General features: G+C 32.6%; 4 protein-coding genes across 5 annotated transcripts; 1 reads left to right on the top strand and 3 right to left on the bottom strand.

Moving 5' to 3' along the window:
* Nucleotides 1-517: 517 nt before the first annotated feature.
* LOC103831359 (myb family transcription factor PHL8) lies at nucleotides 518-2,898 on the bottom strand. Its single transcript, XM_009107265.3, has 6 exons — nucleotides 1,959-2,898; nucleotides 1,781-1,857; nucleotides 1,621-1,669; nucleotides 1,413-1,509; nucleotides 1,247-1,316; nucleotides 518-1,162 (listed from the first exon to the last, which is right to left on the bottom strand). Exons 1-6 carry the CDS (start codon nucleotides 2,113-2,115, stop codon nucleotides 617-619), a joined length of 996 nt encoding a protein of 331 aa, XP_009105513.1. The 5' UTR covers nucleotides 2,116-2,898; the 3' UTR covers nucleotides 518-616.
* Nucleotides 2,899-10,314: 7,416 nt separating this feature from the next.
* On the top strand, nucleotides 10,315-12,794 carry LOC103831357 (cyclic dof factor 5). The gene is made up of 2 exons (XM_009107263.3): nucleotides 10,315-11,496; nucleotides 11,647-12,794. Exons 1-2 carry the CDS (start codon nucleotides 11,320-11,322, stop codon nucleotides 12,574-12,576), a joined length of 1,107 nt encoding a protein of 368 aa, XP_009105511.1. The 5' UTR covers nucleotides 10,315-11,319; the 3' UTR covers nucleotides 12,577-12,794.
* A 2,486-nt stretch (nucleotides 12,795-15,280) lies between these two features.
* Nucleotides 15,281-17,739, bottom strand: LOC103831356 (carbamoyl-phosphate synthase small chain, chloroplastic). 2 transcript variants are annotated; one of them, XM_009107262.2, is made up of 10 exons: nucleotides 17,495-17,739; nucleotides 17,231-17,363; nucleotides 17,058-17,146; nucleotides 16,917-16,977; nucleotides 16,778-16,845; nucleotides 16,576-16,704; nucleotides 16,384-16,493; nucleotides 15,958-16,305; nucleotides 15,638-15,803; nucleotides 15,281-15,523 (listed from the first exon to the last, which is right to left on the bottom strand). In XM_009107262.2, exons 1-10 carry the CDS (start codon nucleotides 17,631-17,633, stop codon nucleotides 15,474-15,476), a joined length of 1,293 nt encoding a protein of 430 aa, XP_009105510.1. In that variant the 5' UTR covers nucleotides 17,634-17,739; the 3' UTR covers nucleotides 15,281-15,473. The 2 variants fall into 2 exon arrangements, with proteins under 2 accessions (XP_009105510.1, XP_033130234.1); XM_033274343.1 differs by having other exon boundaries at nucleotides 17,231-17,357; nucleotides 17,495-17,691.
* Nucleotides 17,740-18,547: 808 nt separating this feature from the next.
* Nucleotides 18,548-21,314, bottom strand: LOC103831355 (transcription factor MYB105). The gene is made up of 3 exons (XM_018653035.2): nucleotides 20,682-21,314; nucleotides 20,236-20,604; nucleotides 18,548-20,135 (listed from the first exon to the last, which is right to left on the bottom strand). The coding sequence occupies exons 1-3, from the start codon at nucleotides 21,091-21,093 to the stop codon at nucleotides 19,954-19,956; spliced, it is 963 nt and encodes a 320-aa protein (XP_018508551.2). The 5' UTR covers nucleotides 21,094-21,314; the 3' UTR covers nucleotides 18,548-19,953.
* Between the last annotated feature and the right edge of the window lie 1,284 nt (nucleotides 21,315-22,598).

The raw sequence follows: 22,598 nt of genomic DNA, 5'->3' as shown, positions 1-22,598 counted from the left end.
GTCAACACGTAATAGGTTATAAAAACATTGTCAACATTTTGTAAACTGGTGAAAATTTTAAGAAACTTGTGAAAATTTACAGAAATCCGAAACACTTGTGGGTTATAGATAACACCATATTCATTCGCGAAACAAAATAAACTTGCTTAATTAGCCTAAACCTCGTTTTCATGAACACGTGACTCACTCTTTCCTCTATGGTATGCATAATAACACGTACAACGCACCTTCTCATGTGGTTCCTAAAATATATTCCTCTATATATATGGTTTGTCTTGTCATAAAATAACCACTGAGAAGCTAACATGCTTATCATGGTCGGAACATAATGATAAAAGGTCACTGTAATTTAATCATTTTGCTTCTTTCATTGATCATAAAAAGTTCCCCACAAATCCGCCTTTACCACATCCACAAGCCTCCTCACCTAATCTACACACACATATCACGCATTTTCTATATAGTTATAGTAATCATGTTGACTCGTAGAATATTCCCATGCGTTCTTCGCCCCGACTTTCTCACAAAATCTCCACTTTATGTTATATATATGGAAATCTACGCAGATACATAGGACTTTTTAAAAATATTTATAATATTAAAGTGATTACTTTTTTCAATTAAACCCTAGTCCTATGTTCGGACACGTCCCCATGTCTTTCTTGTAACTATTCAAACTCAACCTCAGGTGTTCATCATCATCATCATAAGCTCCAAGATTCCTCTTCTTTGGAGGCTGGCGTTCCATGCAAACGACATCGTTTAGGCTCCTCTTCTTCTTCTCCGTCAGCTTTTCTGATTTGATCTCCATCAACGGAAGCTCCACTGACATTCTCTCGTCGTTATTTTTGTTCAGATTTGTCTCTGAGCTCTCTGAAGATGTCAACGAGCTCTCAACTGAACGTCTTGGATGTGTAGTTCCTCTGTTTTCTTGTTTCTTGCACCACAAGAATCCTTCTTCTTTGTATTCTTCCACTTGTGTTAGCTCCGAGAACGAAGAACTCTGATTCACCATTGAAGCTAGTCTAGAGAGTTCGGTTCTCGCAAAGTCCATGCCAAGAGTGGAAGATGTGTAGCCAGCAAGAGTGTGTTGAGCTTTCAGTAAAACTGACTGTAAATACTTGCCTTGTGCCTCAATCTTCACTTGTAAATGCCTCTGAACCTAAAACCAAAACATTTTCAAGACCCTAAACAGAAACTACTGGGATTAATTAGAGTTATTAGGATCTTTGATTGAAGCTATTACTTCGATTTGTTCATGAAGTTTCTTTTGAACTTCCATCTGCAGCTGTAAAGCTTCCGTGATCTGCACGCCTCTGCTTCAAAACAAACCCAAACAAGTAATATTAAATTTTTTGAAATAATCTATCTATGGAAGATATTATTGTTTTGATTATCTGATCATTAATTACTCGTTAGCTGGATTGTTGTTTTCTACGTTGACACTGCCTCTGAAATCTGTAGAGACGTTTTTACTCTCAGCTTCTTGGGTTTCTGAAGCAGAGGAATCTGCTAGACCAAGTAACAAATCATACATAAGAAAAAAATCAAATATGAAGATCCATAAATTTTCTAAAAACATGATCAATATTATAATAAAGGAAAAGAGGAATCTTAAACCTTCAAGATTGTTATCATCAAACTTCAGGCTCTTTCCTAGTCGATATTTCTGCAGAGAAAAATCAAAATAAAAGCATCCAAACTTGATCTTCCAGAAACACAAAAAATGTAAAACCTAAAACCATTGATCCAACCAGAGATTCTTCTGAACATTATTTACTTGTAAATGGCTCTTTAGATGATATAAAGTGAGCCCAGGAATCTCCATAGCCTTCATCAAACCCTTAGGTGTTGCCTCTGCAATTCACACAACAAAGCAAACCAAAAAGCCAATCAAGAAATGGATAATGAACAAAAAAAACTAAGGTTAGTAGAAGATGAAAACACTAAGTATATACTGTTTGGTCCACCGAGTTGATTAACGGCTTCAATGAATCTGTGATGAAGCTCACATGTCCATTTCAATCTGGGCTTAGCATCTGTTGACAACACAAGACTCATCTTTGTCTTCTGATTATTACCATTAGTAGTGTTGCTCTCCATTAATAAACACATACAAATCTCTCCTTCTAGTAAACAATCAAGAACGACCCCAATAAATATAAATAAAACGAAAGGGTTGTTCACTTATTTGTTTTCAAAGATTGTTGGGTTTGGTTGCAAAGATATGGAGATTTATATGTATATATAAATCTTTGGAGTGGTTGATGTTGTCCTCTATCTTTCTTCTCTCACTCCATATCAGGAAACATGAGTGGGGTTCTGTTGGAGAAGGGAATATATGCTCTCTTGACCCTTTCCTCTTTCTTTCTTTAGATTTTTATGATTAATTAATGTTTTTTTCTCCTCTTTTTCGATCATTTCCCCGATTCACACCGCTTTGTTCTTTTTTTTTTGTGCTATATGTTGCCTTTTGTAATTTCGTGTTACTTTTTCTTAGATATATGATGCAATTAGATCATATAAAAAGAGTTCTTCTTCGTTTTTGGTCGTATGTACATCGATCTATCTAAATGGACACATATCATTTTGCATACCTATTCTTTTCTTTGTTTGCAAATGTTCTTACCGTTTTCTTTTCTATTTTCAACATGGTCCTAATGTTACTTTCCTCTTTTGTTTATTCTTCTTATGAAGAAATGGTCTTTTGTGTGTGTTTGTTATATATGATTAGGTGAGGCTCTATTGGTGTCGACATGGCCTTTAGGATTTGCTCGATTCGTATCGTAATAGTCGTAGCCTTATAATATATAACATTTTTTATACATTTGATAGCTGAACTGTCTAGGAACGGATCAACTATAACAGTGTTTATGTATTGTATCTTGATGATTTGAGTATTATTGTGTAATTAATATCTTACAGGTTTTCTTGTACCTATGTTTTTTTTTGAATAATGAGCTATATCTACCACACAGATTGTATAATTAGTTAGACCAAAAAAGATTTTATAATTAATATAATCCGGGATAGATAGTGATGCATTTTATAATGAAGTAAGGGTGTATAAATACAAGAATCGCTCCTAAAAAGAAGGGTGTGTCTCATATGTATCTTGACTTGCACTTCGGTAGTGTTGCCCCCACCATACTTGTATCTATACAATATATGTCCCTTCATAATATATCTCTATATATTACCGACGTCGACGAAAATTTAATTAATATAGACTTTACCGATGTACGTATTTCGTATGTTTAGACCATGTTTATTGTAGGTCTCTTAAATTGAAGTTTTTATCATAATATAAGATACGGTTTTTTAATTTTTAACTTAAAAACATTAAGAGACGTTTTTTAATTATATTTCTTATTTAAAAGACGTCTCTTAATATTTTTAGTTAAAATTTAAGAGATTATATCTTATATTACGTTAAAAATCCCAACCTAAAAGATTTCCAATAAACATTCTCTTATAAATATATTAAGCTGCCATGCATCGTTGTATTCATGCTCATGAATCATGAGTTACTTATAACTATGTAGTAGCAAAAAGTTTACTGTCGCATAGTTTGAATTCCTTCTGTTGGGTAGGAACTTTTTGTCGTCGTCATATTTATATATTGTTGAAAAAACTTGTTTATCTTCTTCATAATTAATGCTCTAAAAATATGAACCACCTGTATTATGAAATAATTTATTTTCCTCAGCGAGAATCTTATTTTCAGATCAAGCTTTTACTACATACAAAAAAATCTAGTTGAACATCTACCGACAAAATAAAGGATAATATATAACGGTTTAATTTTTCACAATTTTCAGGATGTCTCTTAGTCAAACAGATCAGTAAGAGTAAGAAATTTCATTTGATCGTATTCGATAAGTCCAAAATTAATACTAGACAACATTATCACTGTCAAACATAGCTCAATTCCACTCTCCGGAATATGAAACTTGAAATTAAAAAAAGAAAGACATTAAGAGTATAAAATATTAATACTCAAAATATATATACTATTCAAAGGCATGAGTATAAAATCTAAAAGAGAAATTCGATTAAAAAAATATGATAAGTGTTGTACGATATTTGGGCAGGTCATAAATAGCTTAAGAATATTTTTACATGTTATACGATAAGAAAATACTTACATTATTTATTAAGTAAATACGAATCGGAATATCGGATAACTGATTCAAAATATATAATGTATCTGGTATCTGTGCTCAGTCATGTATAAATATTGCTGAAATATATATATATATATATATATATATATATATATTAATTAAACATTTTGTTTATGTTTTTGCGAAGCTCAATAAGCATATATGATATATGTATACATATTGTTGAAGGAAAGAAAAGATGGGACTGATTGGCAGATTCTCTTGGTTGCATGTAGAGGTGAGGGAATCTAATCTCAATATAATTTTAAACAGAACATACACTTTTTATGCCTTAATTTTCTTTATAGTGAATCCAGTCAGATTTCGTATAATTACTAAATTAATATAATAAAATACATTTAGGTGAAAACAGTAACAAAAATAATTGATCTATATAACAACTCAATGCATGGTCCAGAAATGTCCACAACAATATATAATGAGGCAGAAAGATATATGGCACCTAGGCTTGGGATATTTATCCGAGATCCGGATTCGATCCAAGATTCGATCCGGATCCGTTCCGAAAATCCAGATATACGAAGGGGCCGAATACGAATTCGGATAATAAAATATTGGATCTGCCAAAGCCGGATCCGGATCCGAATATCTTAATTTTTAGTTCGGATATCCGGATCCGTAAGTTTTATTAATAATTATTTCAAAAATAGTAATATTTATATATAAAAATAATTTTGTTTAATATATTTTTCATTTTTATAATAGTATATATAAATTTCATGCAAATTTTGTAATATTATACATAGAAATAATTAAAACATTATATATATATCTTTATATTTAAATTATTTTTTAAATTATATATATATTAATATTATTTTTTATTTATTTTAAGGATCTAAATCCGGATCCGGATATCCGCCGGATATTACAATTTTTAGAAGGATATCCGAGAATTCCAGATCCGGATAAAGATAGTAAAATTATGGATTCGTCGGATAAGGATCCAGATTCGAATATCTTAAAATTGCCCGAATATCTGATCCGTCCCATGCCTAATGGCACCGCTACAAATATGTATTTCAACACATTGCTTAAGTTAGTACGTGTGAGCAAAATATGAAACCCTGGGAAACAATCATTTTCATTGCGTAAAATAAACACACAACGTTTTATTTTTAGAGAATTTGCATCTAATAACCAAACAAAAACTTAAAATTAACTAACTAACCAATTTTACACTTTCTCTCTTATTTTCTCTTTCTATCTCTCTCTATCTTCTCTCTACAAAACTAATTTTCTTTTTTTTTTGGTTATTTCACAAATAACCCCTTATTTTTAAGGGTCGACTTGAATAACTAGCTATCCAAAAAAAAAAAAAAACTAGCTATCAGGTATCTCGGAGGCATAGTATACGTTCTCTGAGCAGGAAGATTTCTAAGGGTATACAAACTAGAGAAAAATGTATTAATATACTGAACGTGTATTTTGATTTAACATCACCATGACACCATCCGTACAATAAATTACATTCATCCGTTAAATCATGAAAATAGTTTATATTTGTTAAGAAAAATACAGCCCTTGTGAATAAAAATTAAGATTCTTTTTTTTCTTAACATGCATGTTTTGGTTGCATTATACGACGACACTAATTAGTATTTGCCAATCAAACTACAAGTACTGAAAGTGGACTCCATCCGAAACGTGTAACGTGTTTTTGTTTGTTCAACTTATTTTTCTGAACCATAATTATAAGATTGGTCTTAAGAATCGATATCTAATGATTATTCTCCTAATCCCTCTTTTCTTTCTGAATATACATACATTGGTTAATTATTCATGCAGTGTACTACGTACAGTTACCTTTTGATAATATCACTAATTTATGCAAATTTTAAAAAAGGGATATACTGATAACTTAATAAAAAAAATTAAAGCACAACTTATTCAAATTTTGATACTTTGCTTTTTGAAACACTATGTTGATTCCACATACTCTCAAAATATAAAATGAAAATATAAATAATAAACAACAAAGAAACCATTGTTGTTATCATAAATCAGAGAAAATATTGGCTTCCAATGGGCGAATCGATCCATTGTAAGGAATGGATTCATTCGCTATAACTGTGATTTAGATTTATTATTGATTTTTTCTCTGATGAGGCATAAAAATCGTAAATTCTGAAAAGAACATATATTACTAATTAATGAGAAAACTATGAGAAAAAATGGGGGACCCAATAGTGTGGCTTGATGTCGTGGAGAAGCATCTTCTCCTACTACGAGTTTCTGTTTTAGTGGACACCTTTCATTTGTTCATTTCTTAAAGAAAGGAATATCGATAATCATTCAATCCAACTTGAAACACACACATGCATGCATAAAATGCATATGAATGAGAGAGATGATCAGATAAATATATCAAATATTCGTGTGGCCCGAATGTTTGAAAAACAAGCAAAGAAAATCAGCAAAGCTAAGAGAGGATAATGATCATATAACTTTCTCTTTAACCATCTATTTAGCATACTTTCTTTTGATGATAAAAGAAACATATTCTCTAATAACTTGTTGAAATCCATTATCTAAACCAATGAAGTAAATCGAATCAAGCTTTATACATCATATCACATGGTGAAGCGTTGCGTGTTGTATAAATAAGAATCAAGAGATTCATGCCGTTTAGGAATGATAGTGACAAGATCAATGTCATACCATCGAAATATAGTTTTTTTTTTTTTGGTAAACATCGAAATATAGTATTTGAAACGAACGTATATTCATATATATATAAGAAGTTGAGATGAGCAAAACAAATGAAATGTAGCATTTGACTTAGACGGTTTAATCTTACACTATAGACTTCATTGTCTTCTTCTTTACTAAGATGTATACAGAAAAACACTTAGCGATGATTAATTTAATATATAGTGTCATCCATTGTAATAAGATAAATAATAGATGATGAAAGTTATTAAAGGAGAGAACAAAAATAAGATTCTTCAATAATGTTGAAAATGGATCGAAAGCAGTCTGAAAGAGAGATGCCTCATCGATTATTATTCTCTTTTAGCTTTAAGGGCCCCAATTTCACTCGAATGTGCTTGTGATGCACAGATCCAAATGAACAAAAAAGAACATGTAAATTAAAATATAATAGTATATTAAACCGTAAATCCATTGTCGAACAAGAGTGACATCATTCATGTGTCAAATGTTGACAATATTCAGTGAAAAAAAATAAAAATAGTGAGACTGTTAAAAATAAAAAAAAATAAAATAAGTTCCTTATTTCTAGTAGGATTTCATGTGTAATAGGATAATATATCGGTAAGACTGACTTGCAGCATAATCGGACGAAGCATTGGCGTGTAGATTCAAAAAATTTATACCATACACAAATTGTTAAAAATAAAGTTTTATTAAATTACTGTCGAAAAATTAAGATCGTCCCAAGTCCTATGATAATTTTCTGCTTACAGTTTTTTTTTTAAGTTGTTTGAATGTTTTAAAAACATATGATTTTGTAATTTCAAGTTCACTTTCTTTCACCAAATATATAATTTAATTTATCACTCAAATCAAACCAAATAAAATTTGAAGACCACAAAACTTTCTGACATTCAACTAGTAGCGGCGTCGGCTCGCTATAAACCGTTGGAACCCTTTTAGAAATGATAGCTTTGACCACTTCTTCCATTTTTTAACTTTCTTGATGGAAGCTCCACTAGTTGAACTGGACTGAGATAAATCTTTCAATTATTTTAAATATACATATATTATAGTTAATATCATCAGATTTTTTTTAAAAAAAAATTAAAATTCATAAAGCCTATAGTTTTGTTACTTAAAAACGAACCATTTCAAAGATTAATTAATGTCATTTAGAGAATATCATTTCAAATAGTCCTACATATGTCCATAAGTTCATGAACTTAAAGCAGCCATTTGGAAGTTAAACACTGATCCGAAGCTTTAACATTTCTTATGGAGAATGCTATCAGAGGCTATGCCGGCTGGATCAATTCTGAAATGAAGACGGATAAGCCAAGATAGTCTATGTAGAAAATGTTGTGTAAGAAGATATGGAACATCTTTTCTTTTCTTGCCCATATGCCCAATCACTATGGAGGGGAGCACATTTACCGGACCAAACCATTATCGATCCAACGATCAGCTTTGAGGTAAAGTTAAAATCCATCATCTCTTTTGTGAATAACAAAAATCTCAATCCTATTGATAGACAACAACCGATATGGATCTTATGAAGAATCTGGAAGAGTAGAAATTTGTTAGTCTATGGTCGGCAACAGTCATGCTGGCAAATGGATCTCAAACAGGCTCGACATGAGGCAAGAGAATGGACTATGGTGTTGTACAAAGATGAAGATGGCGGAGAAATAAATCAGGTTAACATGGGTTTGATTAAACTATCAAAGTGGGAGAAATCACCATATGGTTACGTGAAAGTTAATTATGATGGAAGCAAGAGGCAACATATGTCGACGGGAGGCTTCTTTTTAGATGGAGGACAAAGCAAACGAGCAGTCTTTGAGAATGGAAATTTAGAGACTGAATTTAAAGTCTTCAAGCACTACTTAATGCCATGCAGCATACGTGGGTTAAAGGCTATCACAAGATTGTATTCAAAGGAGATAATAAACATGTAAGTTTACAAAAAAGAAGAAGATAATAAACATGTTCATGATCTTACAGCTTACTACTTCCAAAAAGAATTTCCAAATTTACGATTGGATTCAGGAGATCAGAGGATGGAAGGAAAAATTTGAGGATGTAAAATTTCGTCGGATTCCAAGAGAAGATAATAAAGCGGCTGATTCTTTGGCAAAACAATTTCAAGACTCATCGAAGTTTTGCAATTCGTTTTATTATGTCTCTTTATCAATAACTTATATTCTCATCCACGAGGATCACTATTGGTTATCATAATAAAGCAGTCAAATCTTTAAAAAAAGAAAAATGTCAGCCTGCGAAGACTCAGCAAGATGACTCCTATTTGAAATTGAGAAAATTAATTGAGACACGCTCCTCGTCAAACTTCAATGCGCCTTTACCGTGCCTATACGACCCGTATAGTTTGGATTTCTTCTACTGTAAAAACGGGCCTATAAACCTCAAACTCTTCCAAACAAATTATGCCCAAGTCCATCCACAGAACCTAACTGAAAAAAAAAACTATAGATCAATTATCTCTCCAGATCATGGCTTTCATACATAGGCTTAGCTGTACATACTACATAGTTTTCAAATTTTCTTTTGTTAGTTTTCAATTTTTCTTTTGTTTGCACACTAAAGTACAGTCGTATTCACAGTTATATGAAAAAAAATATCCGACCGAGGAATTAATAGAAAGATGGTATTATTCATAATGTCAAATCTTTTTCATCGATCACTATTTTCTTACTTTACGTCCTCACTGCACAACGGAAAAGTAGCACGCAACTATCGGCATGGTTGAAATTAAGTAGGGATTACATTTGCAAAATACGAAAACAAACGTTAAAAGAAGAAAACAAAACGCTCAAAAAAGAGTTAGATGAGATAAGAGAAAAATATATGGTCCAGGCTTATCTCATTACCTGGAAATGCGACGTGTCAGACACAACCAGAACATAGTTTCTCTTACTACCGCATCCTTTCAATTTTTCTTGTAAAAAATTACTTTACTTTATATGAACACAATGAGACACGCTACGTGTTGTAAATACATTGGTCACAAGCTTGACTAACAGCTAGTTTCTAGCAAACAAACCTTTTTAAAAGAAGATTGACCGATCCGCACTGCTTTATAAGAGCTGACGTGTGTAGGAAGTTTCGGAGACGAAGTGGACCCTTTGCCACGTGGTAACACAGCTTGGCATTAACAAGTTATGCCTTGTCGGATTTAGACATCTACATCTTCAATAAATCGATATATACCTGAAAGGGCATATGATTTTAGATGTTAATATGGAGTTGTTTAGACATCACGTAATAATATTTAAGTTAGTTATGAGAAAACCAATTTCTTTTAAAATTTATTGTAAAAATAGATTTTCTGATAAGTTCAAATATTTTTTTCAAAATTTACACCAATAATCAAATTTATACGGATAGATGGGCAGTTGACAAAAACAAAATTAAATTTATACAGTACTATTCTAGTTGTTTTACTTTTCTTGTTGGTTTTCTCTTCCACAGACTTGTGCAATGATTATGTAACTTTTTTTTGGCTAAAATTTGGATGATTATGTTACTTCACAGTTAAACTAATCTTTATTTTGTTTGAACAATGTTTTTGCCAATTAAATTTATTTATCTAGCAAATAAGTTCATCAACACCTTAACTGGGGTTTATAAGGATGTGTTGACGTTTAATATGTCAGTAGTGAAAAAAACATAATACTGGAAAAAATTCCATGCTATTTATACAAAACCTTGTTCGAACACATATGGTAATAATTAACGAAGAGTTTATGTAGTTAATAACATCGAGTTTCGATTAGTAATTTGAACTTGAGTTAAGAACTAACCAGTTAAGGTGTGTAAATTGTAAGCCTTATTCTTCAAATATTTTGTTTATTAGAAGTATTGTATGACTTTTCACGTACGTACATATGACTTTTTTTTTTGTTTATCATTGTGCGTGCCGCGTGGATCTCTTTTTCAATGCGTTTACATCAAATTTAAACTCTGGATGCGATTGTGAATAACCACTACAAATATACATATTATTATTTTTTTTGGTAAAAATGTAAAGATTATTATTACCAATTTTTGGTAAAAATGTAAATATACATATTCTTGTAAATGCTTTTTGGCTAAACCAGACACTACGAACCAAGTGTTTGTGTTTCTCCATATCTTTTAAATTAAATAAAAAGGAAAAATCCGACATGGCAACAAAGAAAGATGGCTAAAATCTTTTAAGCAGCACTAGAACGGGGGAATCTAAAAGAGCGTGAAAAGGATCCTTTATAGTGGCCACAGCATTTGTGGCTCTTAAAACTTAACAAGTCTCTCTCTGACTCTCCCCCTCTCTCTCTCTCTCTTCTATGCACTATCGTCATTCATACCAACCAAGCTCAGCCCCTTGTATTCTCTCCTTTTTCTCTGATCTAATAAAAAAACGAGTAAACAATAATTTTTAGAGGAATTGGTTTAATTGTTAAGTTGGAAAATTAGTATGTCGAAATCTAAAGATACGGAGATAAAATTGTTTGGGACGACAATTACATCTCTTTTAGCTGTGGATCATCATGATCCGTCGTCGTTATCTTCTATTCACGGTGTGTCCTATCAGAGCAAGGAGCCTTCTTCATCTTCCTCATCCTCTTGTTGTCCTTCGACCGGACCAAACATGGTATGCTGTCACGCAAATCTCAAAGTCCTTTTTGTTCAAACTCCTTTTTTTTTCTTTTTTTTTTTCAAACTCCTCTGTTTTGTAGTAATAATATATATCCGTTAAGACAAAGCTGTGGCTAGTTATAATAAAGTTGTGCTAAAATTTTAGGTTCTGGCTAATAACCATGAGCACGGCAATAGCAGATTCAAAGGTCCTTGCATATTATCCGATCTTAACGAACCGCCAAGAGCAGCTTTTGAGATTTCATCACCAACAAGCTCAAAGACCAACGGGGATCAACAGAGCGAGATCACAACAACAACAACAAGTACATCAGAAGATAAACCAACTACTCTCAAGAAACCGGACAAGCTTCTTCCGTGTCCGAGATGCGAAAGCGCAAACACCAAGTTCTGTTACTACAACAACTACAACGTGAGCCAGCCGCGTCACTTCTGCAGGAACTGTCAGAGGTACTGGACAGCTGGTGGATCCATGAGAAACGTCCCCGTTGGATCAGGCCGCCGCAAGAACAAAGGGTGGCCTTGTTCAAACCATTACTTGAAGGTCACGTCTGAGGATTATGAGAACAACAATAACTCGGGAACGATCCTCAGTTTTGGTTCTTCAGAGTCTTCGGTTACAGAGACTGTTAAGCATCAAGAAAACAAAACCCACCAAGAGTTTCTTGCTTCCCAAGTAATGTTACCTAATAATACTTCTCCTTGGCCTTACCAATGGAGTCCAACGGGTCCTAATACTAGTTTCTACCCTATCCCTTTCTATTGGGGCTGCACGGTTCCTATATGGCCTATCTCAGAGACTTCACCATGTTTAGGGAAACGAGCAAGGGATCAAACTGAAGTAGAAACCAAAAATACTACTCTTAGAACTAGTGAAGCTACTAAGAACGTGGTGTACCCTGAGTTACCAACAAAGCCTGAGAAGAATACGGAAGGAGGATTAAGTTTGTTCAATAGATTTGAAACAAAGGGTAGCAACAGAAGAAGCTTGGTCCCTGAAACGTCTATCAATCTACAAGAAAACCCTGCAGCGATGTCTAGATCTATGAACTTCAGGGAGAGCATGCAGCAATAATAAAACACTGATCTAGTATATATATATACAAATTACTCTTGCAGTGAGATATTTGAATAAGCTAATTGTTACCTTGTGAAAGAAGGCAAAAGTAGTGTAGATATTTTGCTTTTGGAACTATGTATTATTTGTACACAAGTAGAAATATTTTTGAGAGTTGATATTTTATCTCCATTGTGTGATGAACTTGCAACCTATATAATAAGCTTCTTGATTAATATCTCCCTGGTCTATCTGCCATGTTGGCATAAAACATGAAGTTACAATTACGTTTTTGCCCATGATTCTGTAACAACCCATACTGTTCACTCGGAATCCGGCTCATAGCTCTGCAGGGCACCGATCCCAATCCCTTCATTATGAGTTCTCTCTGACTCCATAATTAGGTTGTTGGTACGCTTGGCGTTTCTCGAACCCAAGATCACACTCTTTAATAACACTCCTCCAAGATGAGTTGTCGACCAATTAGAAAGTTTTCATTTTTATGAATAATAGTGTGGATTTGAGGTTTTGATTTTGAAATTAGGATAACAAGAATTTTTTTGTTTATAGATGAGTATTCTTTTAGATTTTTTGATCAATAGTTGTATTTTTTAGATAAAATTTCTCAAAAATTCTATTTTAGGAAATTTTTCATTTCCTTATAGAAATATTGTAGATTTGTGATTGTGATTTAGAATTTAGGATAACAAGAATTTTTGTTGATAGATGAGTATTTTTTTAGATTTTTGGATCAATAGGTTGTATATTTTAGATAAAATTCTCAAAAATTCTATTTTAGGAAAGTTTTCATTTTTGTGAATAATAGTGTGGATTTGAGGTTTTGATTTAGAAATTAGGATAACAAGAATTTTTTGTTTATAGATGTGTATTCTTTTAGATTTTTTGATTAGTAGTTGAATTTTTAGATAAAATTCTCAAAAATTCTATTTTAGGAAAGTTTTCATTTCTTTATAGAAATATTGTAGATTTGGGGTTGTGATTTAGAATTTAGGATAACAAGAATTGTTTTTGATAGATGAGTATTTTTTCAGATTTTTTGATCAATAGGTTGTATATTTTAGATAAAATTCTCAAAAATTCTATTTTTGGAAAGTTTTTATTTTTATAGAGAAATATTGTAGATTTGAGGTTGTGATTTAGAAATTAGGATAACCAGAATTTTTGTTGATATATGAGTTTTCTTTTAAGATTTTTGATCAATAAATTGTATTTTTAGATAAAATTCTCAAAAATTATATTTTAGGAAAGTTTTTTTTATTGAGAAATACTGTTGTTTTGGGGTTCTGATTTATAAATTAGTATAACATGAATTTTTGTTGATAGATGAGTATTCTTTTAAAAGTTTTGATCAATAGGTTGTATATTATAGATAAAATTCTCAAAAATTCTATTTTAGGAATGTTTTCATTTATGTGAATAACAGTGTGTATTTGGGGTTTTGATTTAGAAATTAGGATAAAAAGAATTTTTTTTGTTTATAGATGAGTATTCTTTTAGATTTTTTGATCAATAGTTGTATTTTTTAGATAAAATTCTCAAAAATTCTATTTTAGGAAAGTTTTAATTTCTTTATAGAAATATTGTAGATTTGGGGTTGTGATTTTGAATTTAGGATAACAAGAATTTTTTTGTAGATAGATGAGTATTTTTTTTAGATATTTTGATCAATAGATTGTATATTTTAGATAAAATTCTCAAAAATTCTATTTTTGGAAAGTTTTCATTTTTATAGAGAAATATTGTAGAGTTGGGGTTGTTGTTTAGAAATTAGGATAACAAAAAAATTTGTTGATACATGAGCATTCTTTTAGTTTTTTTGATTAATATGATGTATTTTTAAATATAATTCTCAATAATTCTATTTTAGAAAAATTATCATTTTTGTAGAAAAATAGTGTAGATATTGGATTGTTATTTAGAAATTAGGATAACAAGAATTTTTGTTGATACATGAGCATTCTTTTAGATTTTTGATTGATATGATATATTTTTAAATATAATTCTCAATAATTCTATTTTAGAAATGTTATCATTTTGTAGAAAAATAGTGTAGATATGGGGTATTAATTTAGAAATTAGGATAATAAGAATTTTTGTTGATAGATAAATATTCTTTTAGTTTTTTTGATCAGTAGGTTGTATTTTTAAAATAAAAATTTTAAAAATTCTATTTTAGGAAAATTATCATTTTTATAGATAAATATTGTAGATTTGAGACTGTGAGTTAGAATAACAAGAATTTTTGTTGATATATTTTTTTAGATTTTTTTATCAATAGATTGTATTTTCTAAATAAAGTTTTCAAAAAATATATTTTAGATTTAGATAAAAGATAAAGAGAACTAAAGAAAGAAAGCATAGCATCTTTTACTTTCATCCTGTGATTAAAGAAAAAGAATCCCACCACTGCTAACACTGAGAAAAGCCTAAAGAAGAGCATATAGTCTCCTTTTCTAATAATAAAATTCTTCTCTTTTCCAATGTCCTTTTCTTCTTTTCATCTCACTACTCTTTTACACAACTCATTTTGGTTACTACATTGCAGATTTTCTATTAGCATTTATTTTGTATGGATACTATCGGAGATGGTTTTGCACCACCCATAAAATCTGGAAATGTAGAATGTGTCACTAAACATGATTATTCGACTGGTTAGTGTCTTTATTCTGAGACTCACACTGCGGCACTCATTAATCATATGTATTTATTCTACTGGTTACATTTATTTAAAATTAAAGAGGTGTCGGCTGGTTCCTTAACATAGTCACAGACAAAACAAGAATTTCACTCCATTGTCACTGACAAAACACTTGGGTTTAACTTAAGTGCGATATGGTTGAAACATTAAATAGTACTACAAAACAAAGAAAGAGTTCTTGTTTGCATCCCATTAATCAGGAGCTCTGTTTCGACCTCTTCATAAGCTCTATGAACTCTCTAAACGCTGCAATCACAGACAAACAAAAACACATATTACAACCCTTCTGGTTTTTCAATACAACTGTAAAGAGAAATGTGTTTCACATTTTACTTTCTGAGAAAAAGAAAGAGCAGTTACCGTTATCAGAGTCGTGAGGTCCAGGGGAGGCTTCAGGGTGGTACTGGAGAGACATGACATTCATAGCCGGGAAAGATAGACCCGCACAGCTTCCATCATTGAGATTGACATGCGTCACTTCTACCCCTCCGGGGAGTGAAGCCGGGTCAACCGCATAGTTGTGGTTCTGCCAAGACAAAACAAAGACAATGTTTAGTCAAACTTGTAACAATGTTCCTAGCAGCATCTGAATAATGAATGCTAAACTTTTAAGTTCTGAAAGTTTTTAAAGTTAAAAATTTCAGTTCAACATTTTGAAGTTGGGTATTAGTAAATATTACCTGAGCACTGATCTCCACCTGGCCAGTTCTGTTATTACGAACCGGGTGGTTGCCTCCATGATGACCAAACTTCATCTTGAAGGTTTTACCACCCAAAGCCTGTCCCAGCAACTGATGACCCATACAGATACCGTAAACAGGAACTTTACCGAGAAGCTCTTTGACCGTCTCCACAGCATACGGAACAGCAGAAGGGTCTCCAGGTCCGTTGCTGAACAAAATCCCGTCTGGATTCATTTTAAGAGCCTCGGAAGCTGGAAATGTCGACGGAACAACGGTGATTTGACATCCGTAAGAGGACAGGCGTCTTAGGATGTTATGCTTGATGCCAAAATCGTACGCAATAACCTAAAGAGAGAGAGAGTAAGGAGTTGGTGCATATAGTATCCATAAGAGAAGAAGAGCTAGAGGAGAAGTGACACTCACTCTGTAGGGCTTCCCATCGCGTGTATTAGTATTAAAATCCCATTCAGGGTCTGTTTTGTCGACCCACTCGTAGGGAGATTTGCAGGAGACATCACTTATCAGATCAATACCTACAAGACTCCACCAAGTAGACAAGAAGGAGTTCAATATCTTATAATAAAACAAATAAAAAAAAACAGGGAAAAGTCTGACCTACGATATCCCAAGAACGGGACATGTGCAGAAGCTCTTCGTCTGTTTTGGATTGTTCTGTGCTAAGCACACCGTTAAGACTGCCTTCTTCTCTTAATCGACGAGTTATTGCTCGAGTGTCAAGATCATCTGATATTATGAAACAAACCAACTTGTATAACATGAGGACTCTAAAATAGCAGCGTGGCCACAAGAAACTTACAGATTCCCATGAGGTTCCTCTCCGTTAGATAGTCAGCAAGTGTTTTAGTGCATCTCCAATTCGAGGTACTGAAAACATTTGAGGTTAAAAGGTTAGAAAATTCAAAAATGGAGGATAGAGGAAAGACTAACGACATTACCTGATGCTTAGACTTCTAATCACCAAGCCAGCAAGGAAGCATTGTTCAGATTCTTCATCATCTACAACAAATGTAATAAGAAGATCAGTGTGTGGTATAAGAAACTTAAAACTTTCAAAGCTTCAGACTTTTCCTACTTACCGAGGTTCACACCGGTGTTACCAATTTGTGGGTTTGTCATTAGCACAAACTGCCCAGCATAACTAGGATCAGTCAGAATCTCTTGATACCTTCCAAAGGACAAACACACAACCAATCAAACTCCGGTCAAAAGGGCATTAATCTCGTATTCAATTAAAACACAGTAAGCTCACCCTGTCAAGGATGTGTTAAAGACCAGTTCAGCAACACGGGTTCCAGGAGCACCAAAGGACTTGGCAGGCCATATAGAACCGTCTTCTAACACAAGCCTAGCGTCGTATGTACTCCACGGTTTCTCCACTACACCTAACGACAAAGGTAAAGACTTTACATCATTTTGATGCTTGGGAGATTCGAAAGCTTTATCCTTTATTCAAAAAAAGCTTTGAAGCAACGAAACTCGCGACGAATTGAGAGAAATGAAAAGAGGAAGTTACCAGAGGCGGCAGAGCCGGTGGATGTAGTGAGAGGAGAAGCGGAGCATCGGATGACCGAAACTCTGAATCCACCGCGACGGGGGGATAAACTCGTCGGCAAAACAAAGCCAAGAGTCGTCGTCATCGTCGTAGCCGCCATGGTGGTTGTTTCTCACTCTCACTGAAGTTTGGAGAGCTGAGGGTTTTTGCCAAATGTTTTTAAACCCGGTTCCGGTTTGATTTGATGTAAAGCTCCCTCAAAACCGTCCCAGTTTCCGGTTTGGATAAAATTCTCATAAATTCCGAAAAAGGAATTAAATTTTTACTTTTAAAATCTTAAATGAAATAACTGAATGAATCTATAAAATCTCCTATACATTAAAATAGAAGCATTACAACATTTTATGTAACCATGTGTCATCACCACAAAGAATCTTAGAATCCTTAGAAAAATAAGTTGGTTCATCTAAATATATAACAAGTTTTTTTATTAAACTAAACATAAATTCATTATTAATGAGTTTTCATTATTTTCTTAAATAAAAATTACAAAATTGTCTAATTTGGCTACAATATATATGAAAATTAATGATTTTGAATAATAAAGATTTGATAAAAAAGTTAATATATTCTCTATCATATTTTTTAATTTTAAATTAATAAACTAAATTAAACAACTACATCAGCCATATAATAAAATTTTAGATTTTTTCTCTATATGCTATATTTAGATTTTTTTTAAACGACTATAAATTACTAAAACTGTTAAAAGTTTCATATTCAAACTTTTGTGATCCATTGTTTAACTCTTTTTTTTATGATAAGATACAAATGTTTACAAATCATATAAGTAAGAAGTCTCATTTAATAAAATATTAAATGTAAAAGATATACCATATACCATATAAAATACATAAATATTTAAATTTTAAATTTTTCTTTGAAGAAGCTTTGAATAAATATTGATAAATATTTAAATTTTAAACTTAGCCATGAATTTTTAAAAATTTAAAATTACTAAAACTATATATTAATCACACGATGAAAAGTTTACTATAAGTGATTTAAGTTTGTGTTATAAAAATATACAAATGATCAAGAACCTTTATGAGTAGAAAGCATCACTTAGTATATATAAATATTAAAAATACAATATATATATATATATGTTAATGTCATTTATATTTAATTATATACCATATAAAATAGAAAAAAGATTGTTTGGATTAATTAAATTTATTTATGTATTCATACCAATTTAATTATATATGTAATAATTACTGACTTTTAAATTATTCAATATATGTTTATTATTTCATAAATATGTAAAAAACATATAATATATAAAAATAGTATATAAAATGTTCATACCGCGTATGGCGTGGTTGTTAACCTTAGTATATATTTTGAGAAGTATTTAAATGATCGACGGTCTAACTTATTCAACCCAAAAAATCCATTAATCTAAAAGATTTTCTGATTTGATCTTCTGATTAAGACACAAAACATTTGTTTTGGCAACTTTAGCTTTCAATTAAAGGCTGCACCATGACTATTATTTGTTTCAGTAAAGAAAATGTAACTGGTGAGAATATTGAAATTGCATAACCATTCATGTGTTCCACCTTTATGCAAGCTAACAGTCAGATTTCTATTGCAAGTGAAGAAAGCATCTCTTTCTTTTTGACCACAGAAATGAATTAGCTCAGCAAAAGTACAATGACTTTTACAACTTAATATATAGTATAAAAATAAAGTAAATGATTAGTACCGGAGTTATAATAAAAGAGGAGAAGAAGGGGACATGTGGGTGACATGAGGTTGATGAGACGCATAAGTAAGAAGCAATAAAAGGAGAAAACTTCTTGGAGGGAACAAAAAAAATGCAATGGGTGTGAGAATAATTAAGAGTAGATGTTCGGACATTTTGTTGCAGAATCTGAGCCTGAATCTTGCAAGTTGCGATCTCATCAATATCGCATGGTATTGTTAATTTCTGCATACTCCAAGAAACTACAAACGTACAATATTCTCTTTAGTTTGACTTCTCTATCTCCGATCTCTCTGTTACTCTCTTTTTTTGTCGCTTCTTAATTCCACATCATCGTCCCATCTTCAACATATGTCATCTTCCTCCTTCATATATGAAGCATGTTGTTTCTCTTACTCCACATTAATAATGGAATGTGGCACTTTCGTATAAGTTAAAGTGTTGGTTAGAACTATAAAGTGGTACATCTTTATACTTCAAATCAAACATTGCTTTTGAAAGTGAGACAATATGGCATGTACATTAAAGCATTAATTAATTAACCAAAGAGTGATACGTACGTAACTAACACGAGTTTAAGAATGTTGCATGGAACTAACAACAATTAACGCAACAAAACTACATTGAATAGACTCGGAATCATCTCCTACTTTTTGTTAACTAACCTAAGCTCTCTCTCTCTCTCTCTTTCTCTTGTTCATGGTGATTGTCACACTGTCCCCAACCCAAGAAAATCGAAAAAGTGTGGTTTCTTCTTCTCATTCATGCTTTCATCAAGCATCTCACACTTTCCGGTTTGGTTTGAATCACCGAATGTTGTGGCGACCTCTCGCGTCCTTGAAGAGTAGTCATCGATCATCATTTGGTTTTCAAGCATTCCATGATCATAACCTGAAAGTTACAAAAAGGGAATATATACAAAAACGTACATTCGGATAATTAAGAGTGTTGAAACCAAATTAAATTAAGTAAATAGAGGACAAACTCATACCTGAGAAGCAAGGAATTGGTAACATAAGGTGGCTCTGGTCATTACTAACAAGGTGGATCAAATCTGACCTAGTAGGTTCAAAATCATTGCAAGAGTGAGGATTAGGGTTAGCGAGTGGCTTATGAGTAATCATCGTCTTCCTCCTAGGGTAAACAGAAGACTGTTCTCTAAACTTGCGAGCCATTACAACATGCCAATGGTTCTTCACAGAATTATCAGTCCTTCCAGGGAAAAGCCTTGCTATCATCGCCCATTTGTTACCGTAAAGGCTATGAGCTTGCATTAGCCTCTCCTCTTCTTCCTCAGTGAAGGCTCTCCTGTTTATCCTCGGGTCTAGTTGGTTAAACCATCGTAGCCTACAACTCTTCCCTGCTCGTCACCAACACTAAGAACATCAAGAACTTCAATCTTGGAAAGCTAATTATTAAGTGATATTAGTTACTTACCGGATCTTCCTTGGAGCTTTTCAGCGATGAGGTTCCAGTTTTGTGGACCGTAGACAGCGACTAGTTCTTTAAGCTTAGCATCTTCAGCCGGTCTCCAGTGTCCCCTCGACACCGACGCTTTTAACGAGTGTCTACAGCTTCCACAGTCTCTCATCTCTTTCTTGCTGCTGGTACTGCAGTTACATCGATTAGGGTTTTTCATCTCTTCTTCTCCATGACTTGCGTGGTAGTAGTGACCTTTATGCTGATCGCTGTTAACGTTTAAAGAGAAATACGCGATCTGATCCATCCAACGGTGATGATCTTTCGACATGACAATGTTGTTGTTGATTGTTAGTGGATGAGAAGAAGACGGGAAGTGAGGTGTAATGGAGGGAAATGACACGTTAGTATACGCTATCTCCATCCCCATTGGAGGACAAGATGTGAAGATATTAAATATGAGTTGTTATACTATTTGATATTATTACGTATGGTTCTAAGCTATGTGCGTGTATGTATATGTCGTGACCGTGTTTTCTGACAAAATGCTGTTATACAACTGTTAAAAGGTCTATGGACTGTCACGGACTGATTTGATAGCTGATGCATATTTCTATTTACCCATTAAAATAGCCTCAACAGGTCCAACATTCTAGATATTTGGTTTAGTATAGTGTAATCATAATACCATACCTAAGTTAAGCAACCATTTATCAAAAAGAAGAATTTAGCAAAGCTGAATAATCTACATTTACATTCAAAGATGATAACTAAACGTCGTCACATTATTAACTATCGCTGGAATTTGGTCAAAAGAGGAAAAAGCCATAAATGTGAAACCGTATAGAGATTAAAAACATGGTGGGAGAGAGAAAAGAGTGAGGGGCAGGGAACACGTTTCCTACGTTGTGAGCAGTGAGATATGTTTGAAAAAGTGATAGAGATAATGAAAAGTTGTTAAACATCCGTAAAACTCTTTTTCCATCTCAACTCTACTTTTTGTTGTTGTTGTTGTCCCATACATAACACCAATGTTTAATATTAGGATAGCTTGCTGGACATAATGTAGGTTTAGCTCTTGTAAACCAACTTGGTTAATTAACTGATTGAACCATTATAGTTTATTTGAAGTGTAATCTATGTAGAAAACCGGTTAGTTTGATCTCACTTGTGAGGAGGAAGAAACAAACACACACGTCGAAGAAACACAAGTTCCTTCTCTTTATGGTCTCTTCACTTTCTTTTTCCCGGCTTCTATGGATCTTTGTTTCCTCACTTTTTCTTCCGGATTTTCGAAATTTCACTGAAGTGCCATTTACAAATAACATGATACATTGATTTGTTTCCATCGCTTTTCACCAAAATAAAAATATACATACAGTTTGTAGTAACTTTTTCTTCTATTTGGTACTTTTGTTGCTGTCCTTGGTTGATAAAGAAAATTAGAAAACACTATTAAGGAAGAAACAAAACTGAATTAGTATCAAGTATTAACTAACTGCCCAAAAAGGCTCAACATTTGATATGACTCTTGTTCTAACCACAACCATCATTCTCAAGCACACTGCACCTATCCTTTCATTAGCCCCACCTCTTCTCGCTCTCTCTCTTTGGAATGTTTGACATATTTTGGGTTTATAGAAAACTTTTTTTTTTTTTGCTAAAATTTGGTGCGGTTTATAGAAAACTTATAAAACCCTTTCTTTTAATTGGCGGGTCTCTCCATGATGTGAATGTGATGATGTTTAGAAAATAATGTAGTCTGGTTTTCTTATAGAGATCACTAGAAAAATTGTTTCCAAATCAGTCTACCAATTAACGATTTTTACATTAACTACTCAACCATCTATTGCATACGTCGCTGCAATAAATTACTTTTCAAGGGGTTGTTTAAGATCTTGATTCCAAGAAATTCCTCTGCAATATGAATATTCA

The sequence above is a fragment of the Brassica rapa genome, chromosome A07 (genome assembly GCF_000309985.2).
Source record: "Brassica rapa cultivar Chiifu-401-42 chromosome A07, CAAS_Brap_v3.01, whole genome shotgun sequence".
Classification (NCBI taxonomy): Eukaryota; Viridiplantae; Streptophyta; class Magnoliopsida; order Brassicales; family Brassicaceae; genus Brassica; species Brassica rapa.
The sequence above is the reverse complement of the archived record's forward strand: the minus strand, read 5'-3'. Positions and strand labels throughout refer to the sequence as shown.

Coding starts and splice junctions, on each gene's coding strand:
- LOC103831359 (XM_009107265.3), bottom strand. CDS start 2,115: ATGTGTTTATTAATGGAGAGCAACACTACTAATGGTAATAATCAGAAG. Junction 1,510..1,620: donor TGATGATAACAATCTTGAAG/GTTTAAGATTCC, acceptor TTGGTCTAGCAG/ATTCCTCTGCTTCAGAAACC. Junction 1,317..1,412: donor AACAACAATCCAGCTAACGA/GTAATTAATGAT, acceptor GTTTTGAAGCAG/AGGCGTGCAGATCACGGAAG.
- LOC103831355 (XM_018653035.2), bottom strand. CDS start 21,093: ATGGGGATGGAGATAGCGTATACTAACGTGTCATTTCCCTCCATTACA. Junction 20,605..20,681: donor AAAGCTCCAAGGAAGATCCG/GTAAGTAACTAA, acceptor GGTGACGAGCAG/GGAAGAGTTGTAGGCTACGA. Junction 20,136..20,235: donor ACCAATTCCTTGCTTCTCAG/GTATGAGTTTGT, acceptor TGTAACTTTCAG/GTTATGATCATGGAATGCTT.
- LOC103831357 (XM_009107263.3), top strand. CDS start 11,320: ATGTCGAAATCTAAAGATACGGAGATAAAATTGTTTGGGACGACAATT. Junction 11,497..11,646: donor CTTCGACCGGACCAAACATG/GTATGCTGTCAC, acceptor CTAAAATTTTAG/GTTCTGGCTAATAACCATGA.
- LOC103831356 (XM_009107262.2), bottom strand. CDS start 17,633: ATGGCGGCTACGACGATGACGACGACTCTTGGCTTTGTTTTGCCGACG. Junction 17,364..17,494: donor CACCGGCTCTGCCGCCTCTG/GTAACTTCCTCT, acceptor CTTTGTCGTTAG/GTGTAGTGGAGAAACCGTGG. Junction 16,306..16,383: donor GCGATGGGAAGCCCTACAGA/GTGAGTGTCACT, acceptor CTCTCTCTTTAG/GTTATTGCGTACGATTTTGG.